Below are 16887 nucleotides of genomic sequence, written 5' to 3'. Positions count from 1 at the left end.
CTGTGGCCGTCACGGTGGAGGTGTGCAGGGGGACACACAGGGACCCGCACACACACCGTCACAGGCACACCTCATCTGGACCCACGCAATCCTGCCTGTTGCCATCCCCCTGAGACCCATCCCAGGAGGCCCCGGGGCTGGTGCAGGCAGGCCAGGGCCGGAGGAGACCCACCAGGCTAGTCCGAGCCCAGGGAATCAACGTGGCCACGGGGACCAGCTTCACAGCCTGACTGTTCCCACTGGGGCTCTGGAAGCCCGTTCTCCCAGGGGCTCCCGGCACCCCCAACCCATGCACCCCAAGTCGCAGGCTGTGGACATGACTCTACTGCTCCATATGAAAGAGCTGGGAGAGGCCATGAGAGGGTCAGAGTGACCCCTGGGAAGGTCAGAAAATTGAGCTGGAAGTGGGAGAGAGGAAGGTCTGCAAAAGTATCGTTGACAAAAAAATTAAATGTATTGTGATGAGCTGTTTCTCCAGCAGAAGACGGTCGAACATGAAAGTTGGCACTTAAAAAAAAAATGAATTCCTGAATGGAAGTACATGGTCTGCATTTAAGGCACTGAGTCTTTGTAAACTGGGAAGGGCCTGCCCCGGCTGGTTGGGATTTGGGGGGAACAGGCAGGGCTGACGTGAGATGAGCCAGAGTCCCTGGATCTTCCTGAATCTGGAACACTGGGCTCTGGTGTCCCTCCTGGAAGTTCATCAGGTCAAAGAAGAGTTAAAGAGGCAGGTGGCCACGGGGAGGAGGGAAGGTGACCCTGGTACTCATATGCATGGCACCAAGAGAAGATTGCTAGCTGTGACTTCTCTCACAGCGCCCGGCAGCCACCGTGCCCTGCTCCAGGCACCAAGCACAAAGGACAGACACACTCTCCATCCAATTTGTTACACTTCCACCTTCCAGGGAGAGAGGGAGGTGGAATAAAAAAAAAAAAGAAGAAAAAAATCCCATTATCTTTATCTGTCCTTCCCATCAGGTGCAGCGGAAAATGCAAACGGGGGGGACAGCTGCTGTGAACTCTTTATATTTCACTCAGAAGATAGTGTATCTTTTTATTGCATACAGGAATTACTTATTTGAAAAAATATATCCTTTCAGCGTGACCTGAGCTGCAAGACAGAGGGGGTGGTGGTGCTCCAGGGGCTATTGATAGAGCATTTGCATTAAACTAGAGGAATCTCTGGAGGTCATGGGCAGTAGTAGGAGAAGAAAGGCCTGAGGAGGAGATGGGCTGGGAGGAGGTAGAGTTCTCTCCTTTGCCCTGCTGTGTGACCTGGGCCTGGGCACTATGCCTGTCTGAGCTGCAGATTCTCCATCCAGGCAGGAAGGGTAGAGTGGCATCAATTATTTCCTCTGGGTAGTGAAAGGAGGAGACAAAGAGTCTCTTAGAAAAATGTCTTGCCTGTACTACTGTGCTCAGAAGTGACAACCTTGACCTCGTCTCCTGGGTACCACCATGCTGGGCACAGAGGCTGACACAGGTAAGCCCCTGGTATGTTCGTGGAAGAGTTGAGTAGTGCAAGAAGGTACAAGCCCTGCCCTGGGTGGAAAGGGACATGGCCTGGTGAGGACAGCTTCTATATTCACCTGGATACTGAGCTTTGAGACCCCAAGCTGTCTCAACCTTTGCCCTCTGACTATCTTTCCTTCCACAAATTCCAACAGACACTGGCCCCATTTGGGTTCTGGGGATTTTATTTGTCCATACGTGGTTGGCTAGAGTGCCCAGATATTGGGTCAAACATTATTCTGGATATTTCTGCGAAGGTGTATGTATAGGAGATTCACATTTAAATCAGGTCAACCTCATATGGTGGGTGGGCCTCGTCCAGTCAGTCGAAGGTCTACACAGAACAGAAGCCTGACCATCCCTGAGCACCAGGGACCTCTGCCAGCAGGTGGCCTTCAGCTCTTCCCTGGCTCTCCCGCCTGCCAGCTCACCTTGCAGACTTGGGGCTGGCCGCCTCCATCACATATGGCCAATTCCTTAAGATAAGTCTGTCTCTCTCTCTCGCTCTTACACATACTCCTCCATTTATGAGGGCTGTGTCCTTCAAAGCCATCATAACATGAAAATATGGCAAGTCGGGGCACCTGCACTACTGGCCCTCGGCTCAGCCTGGCCCCTGGTAGAGTGCGCACAACGCTCACGGTAGCGCACGGCTGGGCAGCGTCCCTGTCACAAGCCTGCTCTACACTAGCGTGTTGAACACGTCTGTCATTTATTGAAGACTCTTGAAAGTGGAAAGCAGGACGGTCCAGCGGCTCCCCATGGAAGGACCCACCTGCTCTGCCCATGGGGACAGGGTGGAAGTGTGTGGAAAGGGCATTCGGGCCTCAGGGGAGCCCCGTTTTCCTTGTATGTAAACTAAGTCTGGCAGGAAGAAGGCCAGAGTCGGGGGTCAGCTCCAAATTCTGGAACAAAGGGACACTTTGAAGGAGGCCCTTGGTGAACCGAAGCTCCGCTCCGGAGCCCTCTGCTCCTTGGCTTCTCCCTCATTAGCCCTGCTCTGGGGCCTTGCTCTGGAGGTGGCCCGGCAGCATGTGCAATGGGACTGGGGCCCCTCTGTGACCCTGGGACCCGAAGCCTGAGCGCCAGGGTGAACACTGTGGCCCTGGAGACTGTGCCCTGGGAAGCAGGGGGAGGTGGCCTTTTTCTGGCCTGAGCAGCCTGTGACTTGAGAGAGCGGCCACCGTCAGGCAGGCCCTGTTGGCCCAGCAGCCCTCCCGGTGGATAGCTGGAAGGGGGTGGCCCTGGCTGCGGCTGGACTGCAAGAGGTGCTCCTCCTTTCCATTGCAGATTTGCTTTGTGGGGTTTGCACCCCCAGATCTGGAGAGGGAGTGTCTTCAAAAGCTAACAAGCAAGCCAAGCGAGGTGGCGCACGCCTGTAACTTCCCCGGCTCAGGAGGCTAAGGCCGGAGGACCGCGAGTTCAAAGCCAGCCTCAGCCACGGCAAGGCGCTAAGCAACTCAGTGAGACCCTGTCTCTAAATAAAATCCAAAATAGGGCTGGGGATGGGGTTCAGTGGTCCAGTGCCCCTGAGTTCAATCCCCAAATCAGCCCCCTCTCCCCCCAAAAAAGCTAACAAGCAGCTTCTTCCCCTCCTCGGCACAGAGAAGGCCAGGCGGGAAACTGCTCCCGAGCACTGGTCCCCAGCGGGTCGTGGTTTCTCTCAGGACACCCGCAGACAGAGAAGGGCTGCTCCCTGGTTGTGCTTCAGAGGATGCGCCCTCATGGGGAGCTAAAGAATGCTGGCCGCCATCCCTGGCCTTCAAGGGCTTAAGCCACACAGCCCCAGGAGTCCCCATTCCCTGCCCCTCCTTGTAAGGCGGAGAAGCTGTCCCCATCCACCTGATCCACCTGCTGCTCCCGATTCCCAAGCACCATGCACACCCGCCCACAGGTGTCCTCCTGCATTCCAGCAGGACCTCTGTAGACCCACGGCCTTCAGGAAGGGACCTCAGATAATGGCGTCTCCTCTCCGCCCCTCTATCCGGGAATCCTTCCAACTCGTTGTGCAGATAATGACACCGAGGAGCGGGGTGGCCTCTGCCCTGGGCCCCTCAGATAATAAAACAAAGTGAATGGTGGGTGCTACCTGCTTGCCCTCTTCAACTCCCCAGAAGCCGTCAGGGAGCACCCCGTGAACTACCTGGGGATAGGAGCCCCGGGCCTGCCTGGCATGGGCTCCACAGCAAGCCCTCGACCTCCTAAGTCTGGGGGCCCCTTATGGCCGCAGAACAGGCCACGTCACACAGGCACGCACGTCCACCCCACCCGGGGGACAGTTCCCTGGACACACACGTGGGCACACTCACCCACTCCCATCCCCTTCCCCCACGTCCCCCACACAATCGATCTCTCTTCCCTAGCACAGGGCCTAGGGCCGCGCGCGTCCAGCCAAGAGCCAGGCAAGAGGGTTAGTGGAGAGGTGAGACCTGCAGGCGGTGAGCAGAACTGCCAGCTCCTAAGACCCTCTGGCCATCAGGGTCTGGGGGGGGGGCAGAGTGGATATTCCCTCTGGATTTCAGCAAATAGTGCAGATGCCCATCTGTCCTGGGTGGCTTAGCTGAAGCCAGCTTAGAGGCCGGATGGGTGGGTCAGGGGTCTCCCACCCCGTGCTGTCAGGAATCCTTGGCCTTCTCTCCTGTCCAGCACCAACAGTCAGGAACAGCCACTGCCCTTACCCATGTTACCGTCATCCCCGGTGACAGCAACCAACACTCACAGAGGGGACTGAAGGCCAGACACTGCATGAAAAAGACTTGTCCATGCATCATCCCCCTGGATTTTTAACATCAAACAGATTATTATTATTATATCCATTATTTATAGGCAAGGAATTAAGGCACAGAGCGATTAAGTAATGTGGCCAAAGTCACACAGCGAGGACCGAGTGGCACCAGGACTCGAATCCAGGTGTCCCACAATGCTGGACTGTCTCTCTTCCACTGTGGCCTCTTCAGAGCCAGGGGCTCCCCAGGAGGCTCTCCCCTGGATGACATCCTGTGAGACACTCAAGCCAGCCAGAACTGATCTAAGTACAACTGGCCCTCGGCAGCAGGCCTGGGGCCATCTGTTCATGGGACACTTGGACACCATGTCATCCTGCTCCTCAGCAGCCTGTCCTAGCTCGGTCTTCTTATTCTTTCTCTCATTCTCTGTGCTGACCCACATCTCTGGAGCAGGAGGGATTTAGCAAAAATTACAGGCACAGGACAGAGCGGGGCGGAGCGGAAGCCAGACCTCGCCTCGGAGACCAGACGAGCGGTTTTTGCCTTTAAATCCCTTCACTGAATGCGACACCACTACTCCCAGCCTTTGGTCACTCAGAGGACCCCAGCTAGGCCAGATCACCATCAGACCGTCAGCGAGCCACCACCCCCCTTCTCTGCCCATTGCTCACTGACGGGCTCTGGCCAATGCCAGCAGCCCATGAAGACAAGTCCTGTGGGCTCCTAGGGGGCCAGCCATGGCCCTCCTCATCCACTGATTGTCCCTCCGTCCCCTGCGTCCGGGGGTTGCTGCTCCTGCCCTGAGTAAGCAGGAAGTCCTAGGACTGGTCACAGGGACAGGCCCCTGGGTGGGGGGACAGCCGACTCACCAAGGTCCATGTCTGCAGCCTTGGGCCGGTGGGAACAGGGCACATTCTTGAAGATGGCATCCAGAATCTTCTCTTTGACCTGAGTGATGGTGTCACAGTTGAGGATCTTCACTGGGACCTCAGGGCTGTTGGCATTGTCTGGACTGACACAGCTCAGGACCTGGGGGTGGCGGGGAGGGAGCACATGGGTGAGGCAGAGGAAGAGCTCAGGGGTCCCCGGCAGCACCCTGGGATCCTGTACAGCTTGTCCTCTCCAGCGCCAGCCCTGTGTCCCCACCAGGTGCCCTGCCCTCTCCGTTCAGAAAAGCAGGACAACTCCCAGGCTCAAGGTCATTGCAGGAGTGCAAGTTCCATGCTTGACTGCCTGTTGGGACGAACTTCACGAAAACTCTCTCACCAGGTGCAGTGGCCCACGCCTGTACTCTTAGCTACTGGGGAGGCTGAGGCAGGAGGATCACAAGTTTGAGGCCAGCCTCGGCTACTTAGTGAGGCCCTGTCTCAAAATGCACCAGACACACAATCTTGGTGGCACCCTTAGACCCTCGAACCCATGCTTCTGTGCCACCCTGTTTCTCATGGCTCCCTCCCAGACACAGGTGCACTCAGTGCTAATGGGATCAGGGCTCCTGTCCCAAAAGCTTTAATAACTTTAATTTGGGGAGGGTTAGGGCTTTGGGGAGGGTGGAGAATGTACAAGAGGCTTGATGTATTCAAAAAGGTGCCCTTGGGAAAATCGCAGGTTAGGACCACCTGAGATTCCTTTCTGGCTCTGAACCTGAACCTGGTGGGAGACAAGGCCACCGTCTGGCTCATTCTCTTTTGGGAACAAGTCAGAAAAGTTAAAATGCTACTTCACCAATTTTTTTTTTTTAAGAAGTTCTGGAATTTTCCTTTGAGAAGTTCCAGGTTTTTTTCCTCCGCTCTTTTTTGCAGTGGGCTCTTTCTGCATGGATGATGGAGCTGGGGGGCCTGGGGTTCCCCGGGGGGCAGGGGTGCTGCTAGGCTCTCTGGGCCCCCGACTCTCCTCTGGCCCCAGAGCCTGCGCCCTCTGCGTGCTGTTCTCCTGCTGGGGACTTTCCCTCCCTCCCCCTCCCCAGAGCCCTTTCCCAGTGGCCTCATGTGGCTCCCAGAGCCAGACCAGAGCCCCGCGCGCGCGCTGCGCTCCGTGTGTTGGCAATCAGCTCCCCGGCGCTGGACGGCTGCCTTTCATTAGCAACGGGGCTGTTATGAGCTCAAGTGGGGAACACTCTTATTCCACTGAGAAAGAGAAATCCTCTGCGTCTATAAACCACACTCATCCTCAACGCGCCCCCAACTGGAGACACGGGCGACAGGACCTCTGGACTGACCGCGTGTCCACATGTGCCTTCGCCTGGCTACTCCCTCCTGGGGAGCCTCCCAGCAGCCCTCCCTCCTGCTCAGCGGTCAGGCCTGACCCTTCCTGCTGCTCTGGCTGCCCCTGCTGTCCTGTCCTGGGGCCAGGAGTGGGTGGCTCCATGTCCCCCAGGCAGAGCAGGGCTTTTCCAGCCTTCTTCCCAGGAGAGACCATGGGGCAGGGGCCGCCACCTGCGGGTGAGCTCCTGGCATCTCTCCTGCCCCAGAGGTTCAGGGTGGCCCCAGGGGAACAGCTGCACAGCATACTTCAGGGCAAGGACCAGCCTTCCAGAGCGGAGGCACTGGCCCCTGGCCACAGGTCGCAGCACAGTCTCTCAGAAGTTCCCGGCCCCTGTGCTCCTTGGCTACTTACTGAACAAATGCCCTGGGGCCCTCTGGGCTGGGAAGTGCCCGTGAACTTTTCTTGTGGATAGAATCTCGTGGGCAGATTCTGGTCCAGGAGGTCCACGGTGGGGCCTAGGATTGTGCATTCTAGCAGGCTCCCAGGAGGGCATCTAGCCCCTCAGCAGGATTCCAGGTGACTGTCGAGTGCTCCTGCAGGCTCCCAGGTGAGCATGGAACCCTCTAGGGAGCTCCTAGGGGGCCCCCAGCGCTCTAGCAAGCTCTCAGGTGGGCATCTAGCACTTCAGCTGACTCTCAGGGGGCACCCAGCACTACAGTGGGCTCCTGGGAGGGTATCTCATTTCTAGCAGGCTCCCAGGGGACACCCAGCACCCTAGCAGGCTCTAAGACACTACTGATGCGGGTCCCGGGGCATTCCCAGTAGCTGGGCCCTGGGTCATGCCAGGCCATGTTCTAGAGCATCAATTTAATTGGACTTTTAGGAGGTGCACCTGAATTAAAGAAGTGCACTTTGGTCTCCCCCTGAGTCTCTCAGAGCCACCCGTTGTCCCTCCTGCCCAGGGCGAGGTTCCTACTCAAGGTTCCCCTAAGGGCTCCTCCAGCTGCTGCAGAACCCCACCAGGTCCCATCTTCGTATCTGAGCAGCTCACCTGGACTCTGTCCAGCCTGCTGCCGTGGCACCGTGTACCTTCCTCTCCCTGCTCCTCAGCAGATGGGGTTGCCCCTCCACACAGGGGAGCTCCCTCCCCCGGGCCTCGAGGGGCCCAGGCAATCTCCCCCAGCAGCCCGGTCTACTCCAGGCAAAACAATCACAGTTTCTTTCCCCTTTTCTCCCCGCCTCTCTGTGTTTCCACCTTAATGGATGCTCGGCCCTGACCCACTCCAATTTCCTCACATTCTCTTTGAGGCAGTCACCTGAAACCAGCTGGGTAAGCTAACCATCCTCTGACCTCGGAACAAAGCCTGCTGCAACTTGTGGGGGAGCATTATCACCACTCTTTGTGCTGCATTCAATATTGGGAAGCAGGAGGGAAGGGGTGGGGTGGGGAGGGGAGGGGAGGGAGCAGGAGCGACTCAAAGGTAGTTTTTCCTACTAAGAAATCAGCTCAGGTCTTTGTGTGTGTGTGTGTGTGTGTGTGTGTGTGTGGAGCTGGAGATTGAACCCAGGGCCTTGCACATGCGAGGCGAGCACTCCACCAACTGAGCTACATCCCCAGCCCTCAGGTCTCTGTTTTTTGGAAGGCCTCCCCCCTGCCACTTTTCCATTTTTGTTGGTGTCTCTAACTGTCCTCGGGAGTAGAGGCAGCCATGAGGGGCCTCCCTGGCAGGCGCTGCCTTTCAATCCTCAGGGAGCCAATCCTGGTAAATCTGTCCAGAAATCTTCTTGGTTTACCCCAGGGCTCTCAGAAGACGGGGGTGGGGCCGATGAATTGTGGTCACAGCCCTCCAGCCAGGAGGGACAGCTTTGTCCAGAGGTAGGGACCATCTCCCCAGCTGGCTGCAGGCTGTGGGGTCATCCCAACCCTGGGCTCAGAGCAACTGGGGGTGTCGGAGCATCTGTCTCTCCCAGCTCTGCTACACCCCCTCCCTCCCGCCACCATTGTCTGGTGTCCTGCTGATTCCATTTTAATTCCATCTATTCCCTGTCCCCTTCACTCCCTGGCGGTCTCTTTTGCTAACATTCTTGGGGGTCACCTGGATTTCACCCTCAACACGTTTTGTATACTCCTTCCTCCTTCCACTTCCTCTCCTCTTTCTTGGAGAAAAAGACTTGGAAGGATATCACAGTTCTCTCCAAAAAAAAGCCTGAGGGTCACCCTGGGCACAGAAGGACGGTGGGCAGCCAGGAGGTGGATGAACAGCCATACTGGAAGGCTGGCCTGAGCCAGCGGGAGTGAACGCCTGCTTGCCATCCCCTCCTGGGCACTGGGATCCCTCAATTCCCTGGACAGTTCCAGTCAGTACAGCTGCTGTTATTCCCATTCCCACAGATTCTACAATCCCCTTTTTGCAGACGAAGAAACATAAACTCAAAGAAGTTAGGGACCTGCCTCAATGTACCCAGTCAGGGTTCAGATCTGGGTTTGTCTGATTCCAAAGCCACAACCTTTATCCATCCATCTGTTGATGGGCACCTAGGTTGGTTCCATAGCTTACTATTGTGAATTGAGCGTCTATAAACACTGAGGTGGCTGTGTCACTGTAGTATGCTAATTTTAAGTCCTTTGGACAAATACTGAGGAGTGGGAAAACTGAAATGGTGGTTCCATTCCAAGTTTTCTGAGGAATCTCTATACTGCTTTCCAGAGTGGTTGCACCAGTTTGCAGTCTTCACCAGAAATGTATGAGCATATCTTTTCCCCCACATCCTCACCAACATTTATTATTGCTTGTATTCTGGATATTTGCCATTCTGACCGGAGTGAGATGGAATCTCAGTGTGGTTTTAATTTGCATTTCTCTAACTGCTAGAGATGTTGAACATTTTTTCATATATTGGTTGACTGTTCACATTTGTTCTTCTATAAAGTGCCTGTTCAGTTCCTTTGCCCATTTATTAACTGGGTTATTTGTTTTTGGGGTGTTAAGTTTTTGAGTTTTTTATATATATCCTGGAGATTAGTGCTCTCTACGATTACATCAGGTACAAACACAAGAATGGGAAGTTATACTCCATGTGTGTATAATATGTCAAAATACACTCTACTGCTACAATATTAAACACTGGGCCCTGCTAAGCTCTGCTGCCTCTTAGGGCAACTGCCGCCCCAGGAGAGGAGGGCCTGACCTTGATTGACAGAGGGCATCTCCGAGTTCCCTGGATGAACGCCTCACACTAAGCCACCTGGCCTCCCACCCCACAATACAGTCGTACTTGAACCTTGGTGGGTGGTGTGGGGGCTGCAGAACCACCAGGGGCCCTTGCTAGTTTCCTCCCCTTCCTGCCCCATGTGCCACGACCTCGCAGGAGTGGAGGGCGGCTCACCAGGGTCTTGTACTCGATCTGCTGCCGGATGAGCTTGTCCTCGCTCAGGGAGTAGCGGGCCTCTCCCGTGATGGCATCTATGGGGCCCTTCTCCATCTGCTGCTTGATGGCGCAGAACAGGGAGAAGAGGGGCTCCCCAGCACACTCCTGGATGTGACAAGAAACACGCCGCTGAGCTTCAGGGCTGCAGGGGTGCAGAGCCCACTCCATGCTCCTGTCCTGCCGTTCTCCTGGACCCACCTGCTTCTTTATCAGTTTCCAATTTTCTCTTCTGTAACTCTTTACCCTTCAGATTTGTGGGGCTCTTGGCTCTCTGGACGCAGGGTCTTCCCCATGTCACCCTCTCCTGCCTCCTGTCTAGAGCCGGCTCCTCCTTCCTCCCTGTCTCCCTCCCCCGTCCCTCCTCCCTTCACTCTCTCTGAGGCTCCACCAAGAGCAGAGCTCGGTCCTCTGTGGTATGAACTCTAGGAAAACAGGTTGGTCATTGAAAGCCAGCAGTTCTCCCGCCTCCCAGGCACATCTTGGCTTATCTGCTGTGACATGTGGCTGCTGTACCTAACCAGGACCCTTATCAGCCTCCCTAAATCTGGGGCTGGGAGAGGGAAAAGGAGTTCGTGAGGAAGTAAGAGATGAACTATTTTCAGCTTAAGTGGGGACTTAGCTTGAAGGTCCATGCAGGGCCCTCTCAGGGGCTCCTCCGCCCCTTAACTGGGAAAAAACCAGCCACGAGGGATTTCGTCCCAGAAACAAACTAGGGCCAGATGGGATCCCTGTCTTTCAAGACGGTGATGAGGGGCAAATCCATTTCTTGTGGGATGGAAGTGGCGAGGCCCGCCAGAGTGGACTTGGGGGTGCGGCATGGAATGGGGCAGGCTGGGGAGCATGCAGGCTGGTCCCCGAGATGGGAATCACAGCAGGGCCAGAAATAGGGCCTCATCCCATCCTACCTTGAGGAACTTGTAGAGGAGGAAAGTGAACCAATTGGTCAACATCTTTTCAGCCACCGACTCCGTCCTGTCACCAGACACCAAGGGAATAAGCAGAGGAGGACAAAGAGAGAAGCAGCGGGTCAGAACCTGCAGGCCTGGTGGCAGGGCAAGGCGTCTGAGATCCTACCCAGAGGGAGATTTCGTGGACTCCCAGCTCCCAGGGTGGTCAGAGGAGCTTTATCTCGAAGCTGGAGAAGGACCTGCAGCATATCGGGTGACGTCACAGGTGGGTAGTTTCTGGGCCTGCTCAGAGTGGGCTGTCTAGTGCTTTGTGTTGATGACGACAGGGTTCTCCACCTGCCGTCCTGCGTGGTGATCACTGGCCACATGTGGCCATCAAAAGTGAAAATTGTGGCTGGTGTGTTTGAGGAGGGGAAATTTTTCATTTTATTTACTTTAACGAATTCAGATTTAAATAGTTGCCCATGGCTGGTAGCTCTCCTGTTGAGCAGCTCAGCCTTAGAGAACTTTGCGTGAGCAAACAAAATCAGGGGAGATCCTAATTTGGCAGCGAAAATCAAAGAAAGTAGCAGGGGAGGAGAATCATGGCCAAAAAAAAAAAGGCCAGATAATCCAGATGGAGCTCATAACCGGAGTTAAAGACTCCAAGCATGGAGGGCCACATGGAGCTGTAAACCTAGTTCATCCCTCGAGACGTCAAAATCATCCTGTTTCGAAGGCTTCCACATAATTTGGAACTTCCTCTGGAAACCCTTCTAGAGTATGATTTGCAATGAGAGGAAGTGCCTTCTTGAGTCTTTCATGCTACAATCCAAGCCCACTTATTCTTTTAAGTGAAGATGCGACAGCAATGTTATTATTTGTGGTTGCATCCATTTAGAGAAAACAGATTACATTCAAACTTCTGCTGAGTGCATGGCCAGCTCCAGAGTAAAACCAGCCCGTCCACCTGTTTGCCATCCACATATGTTTGTATGGAGTTTAAAGTTGCAGTTGACAGAAAATACTTAGTAACTAAAATTCCAAAGCATTTGGGCCTCTGCCAGCCCAAAGTGAAGGTGAAGAGAAACAAGAAGAATACTGAAAGAAGTGGGCAGCCAGAGGCAAGAAGGAGAGAGAGGAGGAGGAGGGCAGAAGGTGCAGGGGCATGGGGGAGTGGGAGAGGAAAACAAGCCGGGGAGACAGACCACACCAGGAAATGGGTGGGAGCTCTGGCTGGCAGCAGCAACCTAGAATTATGCCTGTGGGTGGCTCCGTGGTGGAAGTAAAACAAAAATCAAAATGATCCACCTTGCTGTTTCCAAAGCTGGATGACTGCCTCTCTATGCAGCCACCTTTGGCATCTGTGCCAGTGAGTGCCTGCTGTACCAGGAAAAAGCCTGAAGTGAACACTTCTAAAGCCAGATCTATCCACAGGACCAAGCAGGGGCACTGAGGCATAGCCTCGGACCCAGAGACCCAGGGTGAAAGTCAAGGGCCAGGTAGACAGAGGCAGAGACCAACAGCTGGTCTGGGCAGAGGGCTGGCCGTGACCACTTCACGTGGGAGTTTTGTAACTTTAGATCCGCCAAGGCAACAGACATTGGAGTCACGTAGCCCAGAGGAGACTTCCCTTGAATAGAAGCAAAAATAGACAGAGGCTGTAGCCACAGGCCAGGGCATGGGCACGTGTGCACATCTGCCCTTTCTGGTTTGAACAGCGTGCTATAGGAGCTGCAGGTGCACCATGGACCTATTCAGAGCCTACAGCAAGGATCAGGTAATACCTGCTGGGCTGCACTGGGTAAGTGGCTACCAAAAGGTCTGTGCTCAGTGCTTCTCCAACTCTACTGCACATTCAAACCACCTGGGTTCCTCTTTAAAATGCAGATTCTGATTCAGGGTCTGGGGGGAACCTCAGATTTTGCATTTCTAACTAGCTCCTGGATGCTGTACCTGCTGCTGGGCCCTGGGCAGCAAGAAGCCATGGGGTCTCTCTCCTAATTCCAGCTCTGGCTTAAAGGAGGCCAGAGATGGGCATAAATGACCTCTGAAGTATCCACAGAGAATCAAAATCCAGGGAGAGGAAGGGCATCAAAATCCAGAGAGAGGAAGGACAGATAAAGTCAAGTGGAAAGCAGATACAGGTGGAAGAAAACCAGAGGGTGAGCCAATAGGCACCCTTGTGACAGGCAGGGGCTTCTAGGAGAGCGCTGGCTGGTGGGTGGTGGGCAGGGTCTTGGGGATGAAGCTCAGCTTCTGGCAGCGCAGTACCTGACCCTCGGGGAGTCTGGCTGCTCCTCTTGCAGCCTCCTCTGGTCTCTGGGAGGCTCCAGGAGCCAGGTGGCTCAGCCTGGAGGAGGCCAGCAGGGGATGCTCAGACGCCCGGCTGCCACCCTGGGCCACACCCTCACCTCCTGAGCAGCAGCTTGGGGTGATTCTTGCTCTCCAGGTTCTTGTCGATGAGGTCGGCCAGCAGCTGCTTCAGCACGTCGGTGGCGTACTCCAGCTTGCTCTGCAGGACGGTCATGATGAGCGAGGCCACGTTGCCGCGGTCGCGCATGGAGAAGCTGCGCTGGGACTCAAGCGTGCGGATGAAGGACAGCAGGAACACCTTGTTGTTGATGAGCTGCGCGAAGAGCTTCAGGCCTTTCTCCACGCGCTCCTGCCGGTAGCCCGGGACCTGCGGGAAAGGCCAAGGATGCCCTGGCGACCTCCCGCGGGAGCTGGAGGGTCCCACCCCACCTCTCACCCATCGCTATCTCTGCAGCCCAACTGGCTAATGCTATCCATCCCCAGGAGCCCGGCACTGTACTCAGCCACGACAGGTCTTTACCTCCCGTTTAGAGACCATCCAGCTGAGGACAGAACTAGCCACAGTTCATAAACGGCGCTTCTGGGATCTGAACCGGCATCTGCTGGACTCTGGGGCCTGAGCTCCTCCCTGATGGTGGTGCGGAGCTGACAAGGTGCCAGTTCAGGGCTGCTGTGGCTGGCACCCTGCTGATGGGTCACCAGGACTGAGCCTCTAGCTAACCCAACACCCTGTCCTCCCCACCCCATGGGTCCTGTGGACAGGTAAGTGGTCTGAGTCAAGGTTTCTGGGTTCCACATGGACTCTGCCCCCATCTGCTAGGTAACCATGGACAAGTCCCTTCACTTCTCTAGGGGCCTAAATTTAGCCTGAGAAAATGAGAAGATTGAGCCCAGTGGTCTCGAGGACCTCACTGACTCTAGCCTGTGATGGGACACCTTCTGAGACCTACTCCATCCAGAAGAGGGGGCACAAGAGCTTTCTGCCTTCCTGCCCACAGGGTCTGTTCCTGGGAGGCCCAGCAGGGTGCACTACCCCCTGGGCAGTCACCCGCCAGCCACCCATGTACAGGAATATGCTCGGCAGCACTGTCTGCCATACTCCAGCCTGGGAGCTCCTGGTGTCCAGCAGTGACGGGAATGGCCTATTGCTGCCCCTGATACAGGGACCAGCTTCTCCAACATACCGAATGAGAAAGGTCAAATGCACTCTTTACATAACTCCCTTTAAATAGACTTATTGGTTATTTGGGGGGCGGCTGTGTCTGGAAGGGGCATGGGGGCCCCTCCCTGGAGGACTGGCACTCTGCTTCTCCACCTGGACGCTGGCTTGCCAGGTGGGCCAACTTGGGGGAAGGTCATTGACGGGCACACTGACAACCTGTGTGTTGCTCCAGCATCTGCATCTGAGCAAACAAAAGGTGACTACAAAATCACCCCAGGGGGGCATCAGACCCCCCAAGGGGAGTTACCTCCAGTCTTTGAGAAGGACTGTCACATAGGCAGCCATCAGGAGCATGGTTTCAGAGTTGGGGGAACTTGGGTTTACTTCTATCGCCGTCATTGACTAGCGGGGACTCTTAGTAGACTTAATTTCACCAGCAAAATGAAGATAACAAGTAACACATGATATGTACCTGGATCTTATTCTGTGTCAGATACTGTTCCACGGGATCTAGGAATCATTGACCCATTTAATCCACAAGACCCACGAGGAGGCAGGTCCTGTTAGGACCCCAGGGACCCGTGAGGGTAAGGAGCTTTCCCAAGTCCCCAAGACAGAAGCGTCAGGCCAGACCAGCAGTCCGTGTCACATCCTCCCACCTCCTGGGGCATCACAGGACTAAGGGACAATGTGTGCTCCTGAGGTTCCAACTGGCAAAGACAGAGATCGCCAGAGAAAGCCTATCTGTCTGGGGTCATGGGAGGTGGCAGAAGCATTCCTGGCCCGGGAACAGGTAGGGTGCGCACAGGAGGGCATTGCTACACAGGCCCGAGTGCTGCCTGAGGCCACCTGAGGCCTTCTGTACAGGGCGCTGTGGGCCGCCCTGCGCCCTGCAGAGCAGCGCCCCCATGGAGCGTTCTGGTTGCCTGGCATCAACAGCTCCCGCGGGTCTGTCTTGCTGTGGTGCAGGTACTTGGAAGGCCGGTTCTCAGGAGAGAGATGAGAACTCGCCAGAGCCAACAGGTACAGCAGGTGCTGGCCAGGGCCACCCTGCAGCTCATCCTGGCTCTCAGAACAGCCCTCTGACCCGCAAGGGTCCCTCGCTCCCCAAGGGGGGCCATCTCTGCTTGCTTCATGCCTGGCTCACTCGTTTCCCACTCCCCCGGGAGCTGAGGAGGAAGTGGCAAGGGACCTGGGGCAGCCTCCCCGCCATAGCCAGGCCTCAATCTGCCGTCTGACACCCATTGACCTCCCCCCAATCCCGTGACCCTCCTACACAGATGCTTCTCCCTCTTGGTGTGGAAACGTTCCAGGGGAAGCTTCTAGTTGATCTAAAGCAGTATTGCCCACCCCGTGACGTCACTAGTTGGAAGTGTGAGGAGGGAAGTGTCCTCTTGTTAGACTGTCCTAAGGAGTAGATCACCAGGCCCCCCTTTTTGTGGCCTACTGGCTAAGTCCAGGCACTGTTCACACACCCATTCAAACATGAAGCCGTCAATCACAGTCTCCCAATTTCAACCCCTCACCAGCTCTAAACTCTACCCTGTTGGGTTACAATTAAAGTTTACTATCCAGTTTCATATTCACAGACTTCGACTAAATGAGAGAACCATCTGGTGAATAAAGAAAGTCTTGTTTCAGAGTGGCACTGGCCTGGGGGGGAGGATGGTTTTGGATACTCCTTACCAAGATATGTCCCTTCCATCTCCTCTGTCCATAAAATGGGGAAAAGGCATCTATCTACCTTGTGCACCCCAAGACAAGAGGTGCCACGCATTAGATGTCACGGAAACTCCTGGGCGAGAGGGATCTGTGAAACGCAGTCAATGGAGCAGGTGATAAAGCCACTGCTGTTAATGCGTGCACGGCACCTGCCAAGCACTTTACATACATTATCTTATTTAATGTTCATAAAACATTATGACATCGGCTCTCATATTCTCGTTTTACAGATGAGGCAATAGACCCCAGAGGTGATGGAGTTTTCCTTCACACACACGTCACTGTGGTCTCCAATTCCCAAACCCAGCCTGCTGGTCTGGATGCTATTTCCTACAGGTGGCTGTGCTAAAAGCCTCCTGCCCAGGGTCCCAGGCACTTGCTGCCCAGGTGGCCTCTGTGTTTTGCAGAAAGTGCAGCAGAGGCAGGAGGCCCAGCATGCATGTCATGGTCAGTATGGCACTTAGCTGTCCCTGTGACCTCTTCTGCCTCTCCAGGTGCCATAGTGCCAAACCTGCCCAAGGCTGCTCTCTCTTGACAGCCAATTTGAAGATTCAAACTAGAAGATCTGGCACGGGAAAGCTACAGGGAGAAGCCAGGGACAGGGTTCCTTGTGGTGAAAGGTGGGGCAGGGCCTGGTGCTAGGAAGCCAGACAAGCTTTTGGGTTTGGAGATCCAGCATAGCCCTTCACCAGCTAGGTGGCCTTGGAACAAGAGTAATAATCCTGAGAGATTACTAAAAGATCCCATCTCATCCCTGCAAGGTCATTAGAAGACTTCATTGAAATAATGAACATAATGTGCCTGGCACTGTGCACTACATGTGATGGGGACCTGGCAGATGGCATTTTCTGTTTTTATTAGGGTACCTTGTAGCAGTACTGCTTTGAGTGGGTTAAAGGAAGACAAGGACAAATAAATACTGTGTGAC

The 16887-nt window shown here is 55.0% G+C and overlaps 1 protein-coding gene across 4 annotated transcripts in view; it reads right to left on the bottom strand.

The window, feature by feature from the left end:
* Window positions 1–16887, bottom strand: part of Plxna4 (plexin A4) — a 427134-nt gene that overhangs the window by 23514 nt on the left and 386733 nt on the right. For all 4 annotated transcript variants that reach the window (XM_048786917.1, XM_048786920.1, XM_048786919.1 and 1 more), the window contains 4 exons: window positions 13174–13442; window positions 10778–10844; window positions 9831–9977; window positions 5108–5267 (listed from right to left, as the gene is read on the bottom strand). In XM_048786917.1, coding sequence (XP_048642874.1) covers window positions 5108–5267; window positions 9831–9977; window positions 10778–10844; window positions 13174–13442 — 643 coding nt within the window. The remainder of the gene's footprint in view (window positions 1–5107; window positions 5268–9830; window positions 9978–10777; window positions 10845–13173; window positions 13443–16887) is intronic.

This window comes from Marmota marmota, unplaced genomic scaffold (genome assembly GCF_001458135.2).
Source record: "Marmota marmota marmota unplaced genomic scaffold, marMar, whole genome shotgun sequence".
Taxonomy (NCBI): Eukaryota; Metazoa; Chordata; class Mammalia; order Rodentia; family Sciuridae; genus Marmota; species Marmota marmota.
This window is presented reverse-complemented; position numbering and strand designations above follow the sequence as displayed.